General features: G+C 44.0%; 1 protein-coding gene across 7 annotated transcripts in view; it reads left to right on the forward strand.

Moving 5' to 3' along the window:
- Positions 1–14,117, forward strand: part of LOC113023948 (nucleosome-remodeling factor subunit BPTF) — a 56,788-nt gene that overhangs the window by 31,054 nt on the left and 11,617 nt on the right. For all 7 annotated transcript variants that reach the window (XM_026170443.1, XM_026170445.1, XM_026170444.1 and 4 more), the window contains 10 exons: positions 2,885–3,015; positions 5,564–5,678; positions 6,098–6,315; positions 7,752–7,992; positions 8,118–8,395; positions 8,638–8,751; positions 9,029–9,190; positions 9,554–9,636; positions 13,147–13,372; positions 13,556–13,881. In XM_026170443.1, coding sequence (XP_026026228.1) covers positions 2,885–3,015; positions 5,564–5,678; positions 6,098–6,315; positions 7,752–7,992; positions 8,118–8,395; positions 8,638–8,751; positions 9,029–9,190; positions 9,554–9,636; positions 13,147–13,372; positions 13,556–13,881 — 1,894 coding nt within the window. The remainder of the gene's footprint in view (positions 1–2,884; positions 3,016–5,563; positions 5,679–6,097; positions 6,316–7,751; positions 7,993–8,117; positions 8,396–8,637; positions 8,752–9,028; positions 9,191–9,553; positions 9,637–13,146; positions 13,373–13,555; positions 13,882–14,117) is intronic.

Below are 14,117 nucleotides of genomic sequence, written 5' to 3' on the forward strand. Positions count from 1 at the left end.
ATAATAATCACGGCACCAGGTTGGCGTACCGTATTGTACCAGACTGGTCTGCACCAACCCCATTGTGGTGCCCAGTGTGAGCCAGCATGAGTCACTGGTTTGGTGTGGCACACCGTGTCTGCTTCTGTCTTGTTGGCGTGGTATTCTTTTAAGAAGATGTTATTTTGGTTGGATGGTTTTTGGGATGGTAGCCTTGTGTAGTCTGAGGTTCTAAATCAAGACTGTGGATTCAAAACTGTAGTATCTGTACGAACGCCTGTGCTTTTGAGCAGTTTGAAATGTCAATATTGACACCTTGGAGGAGACGGTGGTTTGTTCTGGACACCGTCAGTTCTGTCTGTGGCCCTGTCAAATTATAGGGATGAATGTTGCTCAGCACTTTGGAGTTGTGGCCTGTCATGTTGACATGCTTCATTAAACTGCTGACAGCTCTAATGTGAGTCATATCCAGTGCTATTATGTCAGCATGTGCTTTTAAACATTACATCTGTTAAAGTGAAATTTGGCTTCTCTAAATAAACACAAAAAGAATTCATCTGATGATTACAGCGCCGTGCAATAGTCCAGAGTCACGCGTCACATATTTCTATTTTGGTAGGAAAATTAGAAATATGCGCAGCGATGTAGGGCTGCACGATTTTGCATAAAATGAGAATCACGATTTTTTGGCTTAGAATTGAGATCACGATTCTCTCACGATTTTCTTTTCCAATATAAATATTTATTGCACTTATTAACTGCACATCAACTTCGTAACAGTTGAGACTGAACATAAAAACAATAAATAAACATAAAAACAACAAATGTCTCACGTTTTGTGGTTGCCGCAAAATGTTGTACTGCTTGTAATTCCGTCTCCACTGTTGCTCGACGCTGCGTGTATAGAGCAGGTAGTGCAACAACAGAAAAATAGTTGCGGGACGGCACCGTGTAGCGTTTGTCTAGGGTGTTGATCATTTTCCTAAATCCCTCGTTTTGCACAGTGTTGGTGGGAGCCATATCTTTGGTCAGGTGATAAGTGATAGCCTCCGTAATTTCTTTGTGCCTGCGGGAGTTCGACGGGTATAGGGAAGCGCTGTATAAGGTTCCCGTTATTGATGTTTGGGTGGTTGACCGGGACGGATTTTCTCCTGTCAATTTCTCATCATCCCTGACGTGCTCTCCGTTGTTTTTTTCCCTGCTAATTTTAGCATCACACGGCACAGCTTCTATATCACGTGGTATAAGGCTCCGCCCTTGTCATTTGTTGAGCAGGAAGAGTGAGCGCTTGTTTTCATGCAGATTACGTCCCGGATCAAAATGCGGTACAATCGTCGCCGTCTTTTTTTTTTTTCTTTCTTTAAATCGTTGTCATTTGGAAATGAGATCGCACATAAGTATGAATCGAGATCGCGATTTTGTAACGATTAATCGTGCAGCCCTACAGCGATGTATTGAAACATATACAAAAAATGGAAATAAGGCAAAAACAGAATTTTTACAAATAAGCTGACAAGATTGGAATTCATTATTTGGTATCATCACCTTTTATTCTGAAACACACACTGAAATCTCTTAGGCAAGCTTCCTTGTACTTTCTTGAAGTAGTCTTGAAGAATGGTTCACACTGCACATGGCAAAGTTTCAGCCAATAGCTCTTTGGGAATCACCTTGCTAGTGCAAAATCCCATTTACCCAGAAAACTGTAAAAAGAAGAAGGAACATTACAGTTAATTTTACACACCTCTTTAAATATATATTAAAAAAAAAAAGAGGCAATCAATTGAAAATGAGAATGATGCTCACCAAGCATAAAGTGATTTTTCTTGCCTTTGAAGTTACCATGAAGGAGAAACTAAGTTCAGGTGGAGTGTAACCATTTAATGGACATATGTATTTATCCAGCATGACTGTTTGGTGCCCTGTTTGGTTTGGAAGGGCTTAAGGAAGTTAGGCAGGAAAACAAGTTTACCCTGAGGTCTGCTTCCCAGACAGGTAGCCCTCTATAGTAGGATTCCTTTTTTCTTTTTTTTTTTTCCCCCCTTCGTCTTTTTGAATAAAAGTGTACCTCTCCACTCACCGGAATCCCAACTCCTCGACCTCTCCAAACAGCCAGCCCATAGAAAAGCCTGTTTGATGTGTGTGACCAGAGCAGCAACTCCCTCAGTCTTACGACCGGGCTTAACGTCCCTGTTTGAAGAGGGAAACCCTTGATATATAGGTTTACCTGCTCGGTTGCGGTTGAAAAACCACAGCAATGAGGGAGCAGAGGGAAAAAGAGCCACGCTCTCATGGTTTCCATTTCTGCCGTCAGCTTCACGTGAGCTCGTGAAGGCAGAGAAACCCCGTGAACAGCTATGAAACGCCGGCTTTGTCAGATTAAAGTTAAGAACTAGGATGTGAAATTCATGCATAATATATGAGGGGGTTTCAGGTATGTTGGGGAAAACCCAACTAAGCTTTCAGTGGGCCTTTGAAGATTTTGTTTACCTGCTCAACTAATATTTACAAGTGCCGTGATCAAAAAGTGGCCCTCTAGCAAAAAGAGAAACTTACAAATAATCTATTCAGCAGAGTTAATATAGGACCGCTGCTTCACATCAGAATTTACTTTAGTTTTGAGCATTTTAATCTTATTAAGAATATTTTTGTTTGTTTGATGTTTGTGTAGTTGTTAAATGTAAAGCAATAAGCAATCCAAACTTACTATTTACATCTTTGTCATGTATTTAAGCCACGTCTTTGCAGACACCATCACGAAAGTATTTCCTTCACGTCCAAATTTTCTTCTTTTCTTTGTCGTTTTTAGACTTGTAAAGCTTCCCTCAGAAACCTCATTCAAATGTTACTCACCTCTAATTTTTTCACCCTCCTTTCTGTCTCTCCACTCCTCTCCTCTCTGCAGGTGTGGTTCAGCAGAAAGTGCTGGGAATCATCCCATCCAGCACGGCAGGAGGTGCCCAAACCTACACCACATTCCAGCCCCGCACTACCACGCTCAACATCAGGCCCAATACCGCGGGCTCCCAACAACAGGTATAGCTGTTGTTTTCTCAGGTTACAGCTCTAGTTTGTACATTTTGTTCATAATTGTGTTGATATATTATTTTCAACCGTGTTTGCCAGTGATGGGAATCACCCAACACCCCACAATACAATTTGATTGCGTTTGATGATGAGCTTTGTGATTACCCCTCTGCTGTAAAAGGCTGATTGGGTAGGCTTACAGCAGAATATCCAAACTACGATAAATTGAGAGTGAGACGATGTAGGATTTTCAAATTGATACCATAGATGTGTCTAGTAAAATCTCGGACTGACGACGATCTCAAGGTCAGAGGTAAAGTTTTCTGAAAATCTTGTGAACAGAATAAATAGAGAACAAGGCAATGTAGGATTTTCAAAGCTACTAAAAATCTTGAACAAGTTTGAATCCCAGTGACATCAACCTCAAGGTCAGAGTTCAACCTTTCTAAAAATTACCTAGGGTTCCCAAATTTATACCATAGGTGCATCTATTAGGATGTGCCTGCCTGCTTCAAGTCCTCTACCATAATCCCTGTCCCCAAGAAACCTAGGATCACTGGACTAAATGACTACAGACCCGTGGCTCTGACATCTGTGGTCATGAAGTCTTTTGAGCGCCTGGTTCTCTCCTATCTCAAGACCCTCACGGCCCCCCTCCTGGACCCCCTGCAGTTTGCATACAGAGCCAACAGGTCTGTAGATGACGCCATCAACATGCCCCTACACTTCATCCTGCAGCATCTGGACTCCCCAGGAACCTACGCCAGGATCCTGTTTGTGGACTTCAGCTCTGCCTTCAACACCATCCTTCCAGACCATCTCCGAGGCAAGCTTTCCCAGATGAATGTGCCTGATCCCATCTGCCGGTGGATCACTGACTTCCTGATGGACAGGAAGCAGCATGTGAGGCTGGGAAAGAATGTCTCGGACTCCCGGACCATCAGCACCGGCTCCCCTCAGGGCTGTGTTCTTTCTCCCCTGCTCTTCTCCCTGTATACTAACTGCTGCACCTCCACCCACCAGTCTGTCAAGCTAATCAAGTTTGCAGATGACACCACCGTTATTGGACTCATCTCGGACGGGGATGAGTCTGCCTACAGGAGGGAGGTTGAACGTCTGGTGTCCTGGTGCAGCCACAACAACCTGGTGCTGAATGCCCAGAAGACAGTGGAGATTATTGTGGACTTCAGGAAGCACACAGTCCCACTCCCCCCCATCATCCTGACTGACACCCCCATCACCTCTGTGGACTCATTCCGCTTCCTGGGTACCACCATCACCCAGGACCTGAAGTGGGAGCCCACCATCACCTCCGTCATTAAGAAAGCCCAGCAGAGGATGTACTTCCTGAGGCAGCTGAAGAAATTCAACCTGCCAACATGGACGATGGTGCAATTCTACACTGCAATCATTGAGTCCATCCTCACCTCCTCCATCACCGCGTTGTACGCTGGAGCCACTATCAGGGACAAACAGAGACTGCAGCGTGTTGTGCGCTCTGCTGAGAAGGTGATTGGCTGCAGACTCCCATCTCTGCAGGACCTGTACACCTCCAGGACACTGGGGCGTGCAGCTCGGATCTCAGCTGACCCTTCTCACCCTGGACACAGTCTGTTTGACCTGCTTCCCTCAGGCAGGAGGCTCCGGTCCATTCGCACCAGAACCTCTCGCCACAAGAACAGTTTCTTCCCCTCTGCTGTTGAACACATGAACAAAAACCGTATGACTGTTCCCACCACTAACACATGACCCTACGCTGTGTTCACTGCATCATTCCATGTTTGGCACTGATCACCACCTGCACTCATGTATATATCATGTATATATCTATCTATCTACTTAGCACTTTTAATTCTTATTCTCATTTTTATTTTCATGTCTATTTAAGCTTAATTTATAACAGTATTTATAACAGTATGTTTGCACTGAAGCACCGCAGCAATTTCCTAATGTTGTAAACCCGCTCAACATTTGGCAATAAAACCCTTTCTGATTCTGATTCTGAGGCTTTTTTGGTAAGGATGTAACAGCCTCCCCACCAGTTGAAGAGCCCCCCAGTTGGCTCGATGCAACGGAGACCCCCCGCGCCACGGCTGAGCTCCCATGCACCCACCCGCCCATAACCTTGGCGACACACCAAGCAGGACCCAAGGCCCAGCCAGGGCCCCAGCCCGGAGATGGAGCGTCCCCAGAACCCCACGCCCGCCCCAGACCCACCCAGGGGCCTGGTTGGCAGAGACTGATAATAACTTTATACACATGCTCCCTATACAAAATTTTAAGATACAGATTATGGCAATTTGGGTACTCTGTTATGTATTTAGCCAAAGATGAGTGTAAGAGTGCTGTCTATAGAGAAAACGGTGTAGCTTTATGATAAACACCTTATAGCAAAGTCAAAATTTTGTGGAACTTTTTATTTCTTTATTTGTCTTTAATCAGTCTTAGGCATGTTTCTTTTGCATGAACCCAACCTGGATCTTTGACCTAGTTTAAAAAGTAGCTGCTGGCTTTGGAATAATTCATTAATACTGTCTTTATGGATAATATCTTCCAGGTTCTGGCAGGTGGCAGTCAGATCCGTCCAGGAATGACAATGATCCGAACGCCAGTCCAGCAAACAGGACCAATGGGAAAGACGATACTTCGAACACCCCTCGTGGTCCAACAAGGTGATTTACATTCATTTTGGCTGAACAAAGAATAAAGGAGTACTGCTATCTGCTTTGGCAAACTAACCCGATCCCTGAAAGTATATTAAAGTTGCCATCATTGTTATAAATATGGGTGTTTTGGGGGGGATTTTTTTGCACCATTTTGTTTTCGGATTTGATTTTACCCATTATAGACTCTCAGGAATAACAAATTATAGGTTTATGTTGAATAAGTTAACACAGACTGTATAACAGACTCGTTACTGTAAGTAATCATATTCAGTGTCATGTAACACTGTCTCCCCACAAAGGCCAAAGTGTGGCGGGAAAAATGCTGAAAACTACTCAAGTTAAACTACTGGATGAGAGTAAAAGTGACCCACTGTTTATACAGTTTGTTGCCTGGTTGTTAAATTTGTGATATTGTTCTCTTTCAGGTCAGGGTGGACAGCAGGTAGTGACACAGATCATTCGTGGGCAGGCAGTTTCCACGGCAATATCTGCCGCCAGCCCCGTCGCCACGGTCACTGGCCAGGGAGTGGCCAGTCCCAACACAGCGGGACAGGCAGCAGGCCAGACACCACCCGGCACCCCACGAGCACAGGGGCAAGGCCAGGTCAAACTGACCCTGGCACAGCTCACCCAGCTCACGCAGGTTTGTGAGGTCCTGTCATACACAAGCAGCATATCTACAACAGGCAGCATTAAAATGAATTTCCCCTTATTAATTCACGTATGGAAAGTTGACTACTTTCCATGTGCTCTAAACTCTTGCAGCTTTTTTTTTTTTCTCTTACTCTTGGCTCTGTGTTGTCATAGAGAGGGGATATCCTCAGTATGGTCGTCTCAGGCACACGGCTCTGGCTGTGCCACCTTCTGTTAAATCCTTCTGTCAGTGAAGGGCAGGCTGTCGGTATAGAGTTGGCACAAAGCAAAGGTGGCCGTAAGGGGGGAGGAGCTAAATCAGCTTCTCTGAGAGAGTGGATCCGCTGATGGAGCACAAAAGGGATCGGTCTAAGATAAACAAGATGTTTTTTGAGCAGTCAGTCATGCAAAGTGACTCTAGTAGAGGCCAAGTGTAAAAATATAAAGCTGGAAGTGATCTTAATAGGCCTTTTAAAAAAAAATAAATAGATGAATAACAAACAGCACTGTGGCCTGTAACCATCTGATCTTGGTTATATATTACACTCATCCTGCTCTTAAAAGTAAGACAAATAACCTGTAGATATACATTTGTCTGTATACGTTTATCTTTAATTGTGTATTCAGATTTATAAATGTTCAGCTTGACAATTGTAGAATATTGCATAACTCCTATTTGATATTAATAGTTTTTTAGGGGCTTTAAGTCTTTCTAAGACAAACTAGGGTTGAAATACTTGGAAATTTAACATTTCAACCAAAAGTGTTGATGTTACAGGACTTATTTTATATTTGTGATTTTTTTTCTTTTAACTTTTATGTTGCAGATCACTTTAACATATACGGTTCTTCACCCAGTAAAGGATTAACTTTACATTCAATGAATGAAAAAGGCTTTACACTCATAAAAATATTGCATTTAAAACAAGACAATACCGCATTGCCCTTGTATCTGATCTGGATTTCTCATTAAAGAAATGGTGTTTTACAATTTTATGAACTATGAAACACAAAGTGGATGGTGCCTTAAACCACATACATGTTTTAAGCAGTGGCAGAAAAGTCAGAGACAGTGGCTCCTTCTGCTTGTTGGCAATTATTTGTTAACATGTAAAATGCCCTTTCTCACAATAGTTTAAAATAATTAAAAAATGATGGACTCCTGTGGATGCATCAGACCCATCAAAAAAAGAGTTCAGATGGGATTTTGGAGGGTTAAAAAGAAGGTCTCGTATACACAAGATGTACGCAGTGCTGATTTTCCTCCTGAACAAATTTCACCTGGTTGTAATGAGGTTTGGGAATTAGTGGGGGAAATAGGGTATTACTACTCCTCAGATAATGGTATGCAATCAACATTTGTTACAACAGGCAATTTATTTTGGATTAGACTGGACTGTAAAATTTTATTTACAAGCTTTCCCGTTCTGCTTCATCCCCCCACAGAAGCAGCAGGCTGGATCTGGTGTGGATCGGCAGGCTGGTGCCAGTGGTACTCAGCAGGCTCTCACGGTGATGGTTCAGGGCCAGGGTCAGACCACCGGCCAGCTGCAGGTCATACCTCACGGGGTCACTGTCATTCCAGGACCTGGTCAGCAGCTCATGCAAGCTGCGCTGCCCAACGGCCAGGTGCAGCGGTTCCTCTTCACACCGCTGGCTTCAGCTGCTACGCCCACGTCAAGCACAGGTATGATAAGAGACAAATGAAGGGCAGATGAGGCCTTTGCATTAAGGGATAAAAAATAAGTGTGAAACTTAAATGTGATGTCTGAATTTAAGTGCATGTCTGCTGTTTCCTTTTTCTCCTTCCAGCCACAACAGCAACCAGTCAGCCCAGCTCCACCTCAACCAAAACTCCAGCCCAACCTGCTCAGCAGGCCGCTGCCCCGATTCAGACAGGGGCAGCCCCTCTGGCCACCGCCAGCACCCCTTCATCGGCCAGCCCTCAGGGCCAGTTACCCCCACAGACGCAGGCCCACATGCCCATCCAGTCTCCTACCTCGCTGCAGGTTAAAACACAGGAAGGAACGACCCAGCTGCAACTGCAGCAGACGTCCCATGTCATCAGTGTGTCTGGACTTCAGCAGCAGGTATAGTTACGACTAGCAAAAAAGTTAACTGCATCCTCAGTCACTCCTTTCCCCTCAAAGATGATGACTGTGACTTTTATTCACATTTAAAATCCTCCAGTGAAAGCCTCACAGCAGCCGGCAGTAAACCAGTTTGCAATTTGGTGCAGTCTGTGGATTTGCCATTGTTTCCCACTTTGAACTGCGATTCAGCTGACAGTGTGATTTGTTAAAATTGTGAATTTTCTGTGTTGTGGCTGCAGGTGTTGGCCCAGCTGCAGGCCCAGCAGGTTGGAGGCACGCTGCCACAGCAAATCAAGCTGCAGCTTCCCATCCAGATACAACAGAGTGGGACCACCTCAGCTCAGGGAGGACAGGTATTAGATTCAGCTTGCTACTCCAGGACTTTAGATCCTCAGAAAATACAGAATGAAAATGCGTTGGATGTAAAATTAAGCTTGTAGCAAAATTGTATTGCACATGTTCTAATGACCCCAATAATGTCATCATTGGGATGAAGATGTTAAATAATCTGATCCTTTATTCCTCTACCTTTTTTTCTGTATTTACAAAGCCACTTTAAAAAAAAAACAAAACTATCCAATGACTCCCCATTTAAAGCACAAGCTGACTGCCACACTCTGCTTTGCACAGATTGGGAACGTGGTTACCATCCAGGCCGCATCTGTCCAAGAGCAACTGCAGAGAATCCAGCAGCTCAGAGAGCAGCAGCAGCAGAAGAAGAAACAAGCTGCAGAAGCAAAGAGAGAGTTGGCGCTCAACGCAGCCAGCCAGAGCGACATCATTCAGAAACAGGTGTGTATGTACGCAGCTGTCACAGTCAGGTTATCATCTCACTCCAAAACTCCTGGCCATCAGTAAATAAACATTCGTCACCCTTCAACCTGGACTCTGTTTGATTTTACAGCTCAGATCTGTCTTTGTTTATAAAGCTTTATCCTGGCAATGCTTGTCCCTGTGTTTGTTTTTATCTGTATTTGACATTCTGTGCTGTGCTTAATAACAATACATTTCTATAGATAGATGTTGTTCGCATCAAACTGCTGGAAGTTCACGGTAACAGGTCCTTGACTGACCTGTTACCATGAATGTCATACTTCTGATTTTTCGTATTTCCATGAGGTTTACTCCGTCATCCTTCTGTGTCGCATATTCCAGGTGGTCATGAAGCAAAACGCTGTGATCGAGCACCTGAAGCAGAAGAAAACCATGACGCCTGCAGAGAGAGAAGAGAATCAGAGGTTTGCCTCCAGATTAGGGTTTTTTTGTGTGTGTGTCACATGTGCTGCTTTAAAAGTCAACAGGTTAACACTTCATTAGTACCGGGAGGACACATTAAATGGCTTCTCAAAGCAAACATCTAATAAGCCAATCAAATGGTAGAAACAGTACATTTAGGCACGTAGACATGACGATGAAGATGATCGGATGTTTAAATTAAGTAACCAAATGGGAACAAAGGTGGTTTAAGTGGGTGGTTTTAAGTGCTAGACAGGCTGGTTTGGGTATGTAAGAAGTTGCTGAGGTTTTCATGCAGCACTGTGTCTAGGTTTATGAAGAATAGATCACTGAATACAAACATCCAGTGATCAGCAGTTCTCCAACCTCAGTGTAGTTAATGGCAGAGATCAGAGAAGAATGCCCTGATCTGAGGTTCGCTAAGGCTCAGCAATGGAAGGCAGGGAGGAAAAAAAAGAAGTGATGTGCTGGTGCGGGGAGTGATTTATTAGCCCCCTTTAGTGCATGTCTTTGGACCGTGGGTGGAAGCCAGATTACCTGGCTGGAGGGTGGATTTGACTCATAACCCTTAATGCTAATTAAGCATCATTTATAAGTCACAGCTCACCCACATATCGTTCCTCAAATGTCCATCCTGTTGTTACAACTGCATTCCCACTCTCCAATCTCTGACTGAGTTTTTTGGCTTGATGTGTTCACTGTACTGCAATGGCCTCCACAGTCACCAGATCTCAATCCAAAGCCTGCAGCATCTGCATGACACTACTGTGTCTTTGACTTGATACCTTCTCGTGCCCATGTGCACGCTCGTATGCATGCTCCCTGCAGCCCATACGGGATCCTCTTCTCTCTCCGTCTGACTTTTGTCTAACACATTGTTGGGAGGTGCAGAACAACATGGGAACATTTGGACGTGTAACCACCAACAGCTGCATGTCTTCACTGTGACCCTACAAGCAGGCAAATCCCTTTATAAATGACGGGAGTTGTACAATAAAAATATACATCTCTCCTCGACTCCTTCAGGGATTTGTGGTGCCGTAAACTTCAGAAAAGCGACTGAAAAATTAGTCGGAAATTTAAGCCGCCCCATTTTTCACTGCATCATCCCTGTGACCAATCCTACCGTTAGTAGGTCGATATTTTTTTATGCAGAACGTGTTTGTTTTCCAGGCAGCGAGCTACGATTGCTGCTACAAGACCATTTTGTTTACCAAGCTTAGTTAGGACAACTGCAACTGTAAAACAAAAGCCAAAATATTCAAATGCTTAAAAAAATGTTTTTCTTCGTTCTTCCTTTCCTCCTTCCCGTGTTTTTATGTTAGGTAGAATATACTCTGACCTATAGCCGACCCTGACAACCATTTGTTTATGTCCACAGGCACTGTGTAAACACTGTACCCATTCACACAGACCTGAAATACCAAACCCAGACTACCGTGACATCAGTACAGCAGCTCAAGCAGCAGCTGTCTGTCTTTGCTTATTTTTTCAACCTTTTTCCATTTCTTCATGTCATCCTTTTCTCTCTTTTCCTTCAAAACACGGTTCTGTTAGTAATAACGCGGAACTTTGGCATCCGTTTGCATGTTTATGTGTGTCCTGCTTTATTCCTCCACTTTCACGCTGCATTTGGCCTCTGTACTTCAGCAGGCACGCGGTAGGATCCCTGGCCGATCTTTGACCTCAGCAGCCGAGGATGTGTTTGTGTGTTGTTCGCACAAACTCGGCGCCGAACGAGGCAACGGCTTTCGATCTCGTCTGTGAATGTTAGCGAACACAAGTGAACATACTGGGAACACATAAATCGTGTGGATTTATTTGATTTTGCGAAATGAAGCTGCTAACATGTAACTTTCTCCCTCTATGGATTCTCATTTGTTTGAATAACATTGGCGTGGATAACATTTCTTCCTCCTGCATCCAGTCCCACTCTATCTGTTCATCTCTCAACATGCCTCTCTTCCAGTCTTCCAACACTCAAGTCTACTCGCTTGCCACTGAAGCGTAGAGTCTTATACAAATAAACACTAGACAAATAAATAGTCTTCTCTGCATCCGTACAAACATGCGGGTGAGTAATAAAACTAGAGATGATGTCACGTTTGCCTAACACTTTTAGAAATTAATCATGTTTGGCTCAGAATTTAAAAGAAGGAAATGTTCGTGCTTTTCTAAGCAGTGGGCTAGCAGAGGTTTTTGGTGCTAGACACTTTGTTTGAGCTTAAACTCGCCACCTGCTTCGGAGTTGAACTCCCCTTTTGACTTCAGAACTGCATTAATTCTTTGTGGCATGGATTCAGCAAAGTGCTGGAAATGTTCCTCAGAGATTTTTTGTCAATATTGACGTGAGCGTCACAGCTGCTGCAGATTTGTCAGCTGCACATCCATGATGCAAATCTCCCCGATCCAATGTATCCCAGAGCTGCTCAGTTGGATTGAGATGTGGACTGTGGAGTGCATTATTCTGGTGGAATGCTGTCAGAATAGGGGTACACTGTAGTCTGTAAGGATGGATGTGGTCATTAACAATACTAAGGAGGCTGTGGTGTTTAAGTGATGCACAGTTGAGCGGCCTAAAGGGTACCAAGAAAATTAAAGAGTGGTTGTTTTTAGTTGTGGTTGTCTTCCTATCAGCTTGAAGCAGTTCTCCTGGAGAACTGCCACTCACTGGATATTTTCTCTTTCTCGGCCCATCCCCTGTAAACCCTAGAGATGGTTGTGTGGGAAAATTCCAGAGGATCATCTGTTTTTGAAATACTCAGACCAGCCCCACATGGCACCGACAATCAGGCCACGTTCAAAGTCGCTTTTCTTCATAACCTGCCTAATATTTCTCAGATTTTAACCCTTACTTGATTGCTCACAGCTGAGAAAGAAGAGATTTGGAGCCAGATAGAGATGAAATGCAAGTTCAGAACCTGAGTCAGAACTTTGTAGTTACATGGATTACACAACTGAGCCATGAAAATGCCCCGCGGGCTTGTTTTCAGAGAAATGCCTTCATTGTTCATTGACACGGACTGCCATTTCTTACATGTGGAAAGCAAAATTTTAATATTTCAAAGTAGCCACACAGGTTGTACTTCATGAAACATAGAAGCATTGTTTGGATTAATGCGCTGCTCCAGCCCACTGGTGTGTCATAGGGATACATTTCTTCCTCTGTGACTTTGACTGTACTGACTTTTTGAATTCTAGCTTCAGATATGTGATAATCCTTTCCCTCCCAGCCCTTTCATCCTCCTCTGCTCTCTCAGCAGGAGTATTATGTGTGTTTAATGTCTTTAAAATGCCACAGCACTTTTTCACATGGGCCTTCATTAGATTTAGTAGAGTTCTGGGTTTTTATTTCTTCTTTTAGCTTTTTTCTTATTAGTCTGCAACATTCACAGTTTCAGCACTTTAACATTAAATACAGTATGCTTTTATGAGTTGTGATTTTTAGTTTTAAGAGATGTGATTACTCTCTTGTTTTCTCTCTCGACCATATTCTGTTCTCATCCTTTCAGGATGATCGTGTGCAACCAGGTGATGAAGTTCATCCTAGACCGGATAGACAAAGATGAGAGGCAGGCAGCCAAGAGGAGGAAGAAGGAAGAGGTTGTGGAGGCCAAGAGGAGGTTAGCCAACGCCAGTAAGCTCTCCTCGCTCCTTTACCGACACAAAGAGAGCCTCAAGATGGAGATTCTGAAGAAGCGGGCACTTCTTGACAAGGAGCTGCAGCTAGAAGCCCAGGTATGAAGCAAGCTTGAGACATGAAAAAATATTAAAAAAGCATAAAGGTTTTTACTCTGGGCGTGATGTTTTAAAGGCAACTATAAAGAACTGGTGACAAATGGCACTAGAATGCCTTTATTTTGCACAAAAAGGGCAGGAAGTGACATTAATCGCATTCGTTTCTGGGGTTGAATTCTCCAGGAGGAGCTAAAGAGGGATCTGCTGCGGATGAGGAGGGAGAAGGAAAGGGCTCAAGCTGCAGCCCAACAGGCAGCCCAGGCTGCCGCCGCCGCCGCCGTCGCTGCCGCCCACAACCAGCAACAGAAAAATATGTCCCACATCACCTCTCAGCATCACCTTAGCACGACTGTCAGCTCCGCACACAAGAGGAAACGGGAAGAGGAGAGGGAGATGACAACGTCAGCCAAGTCCAAGAAGAAGAAAATGATCTCTACGACGAGTACAAAAGAGAGCAAGAAGGACACAAAGCTCTACTGCATCTGCAAGACGCCCTACGATGAGACCAAGTATGATGATGCTCTGTTAAACACTGTCACAATAAAAATACTGTATGAGCGAGTTTAGCTGCATTGGTGACAGCACTAAGCTGAATAAAAAGAAAAAAGACTGGAGACGTGCAGCTGTCCACATTAAAACATTCACAGTTTTTACTGCCCTGATATCAGAGGTCAAAGAATAGACGATGTTCTCACTCTCAGCCAGTTACTCTTTTTAAATGTACACTTATTTTCAGGGTTTTACT

This window comes from Astatotilapia calliptera, chromosome 6 (assembly GCF_900246225.1).
Source record: "Astatotilapia calliptera chromosome 6, fAstCal1.2, whole genome shotgun sequence".
Classification (NCBI taxonomy): domain Eukaryota; kingdom Metazoa; phylum Chordata; class Actinopteri; order Cichliformes; family Cichlidae; genus Astatotilapia; species Astatotilapia calliptera.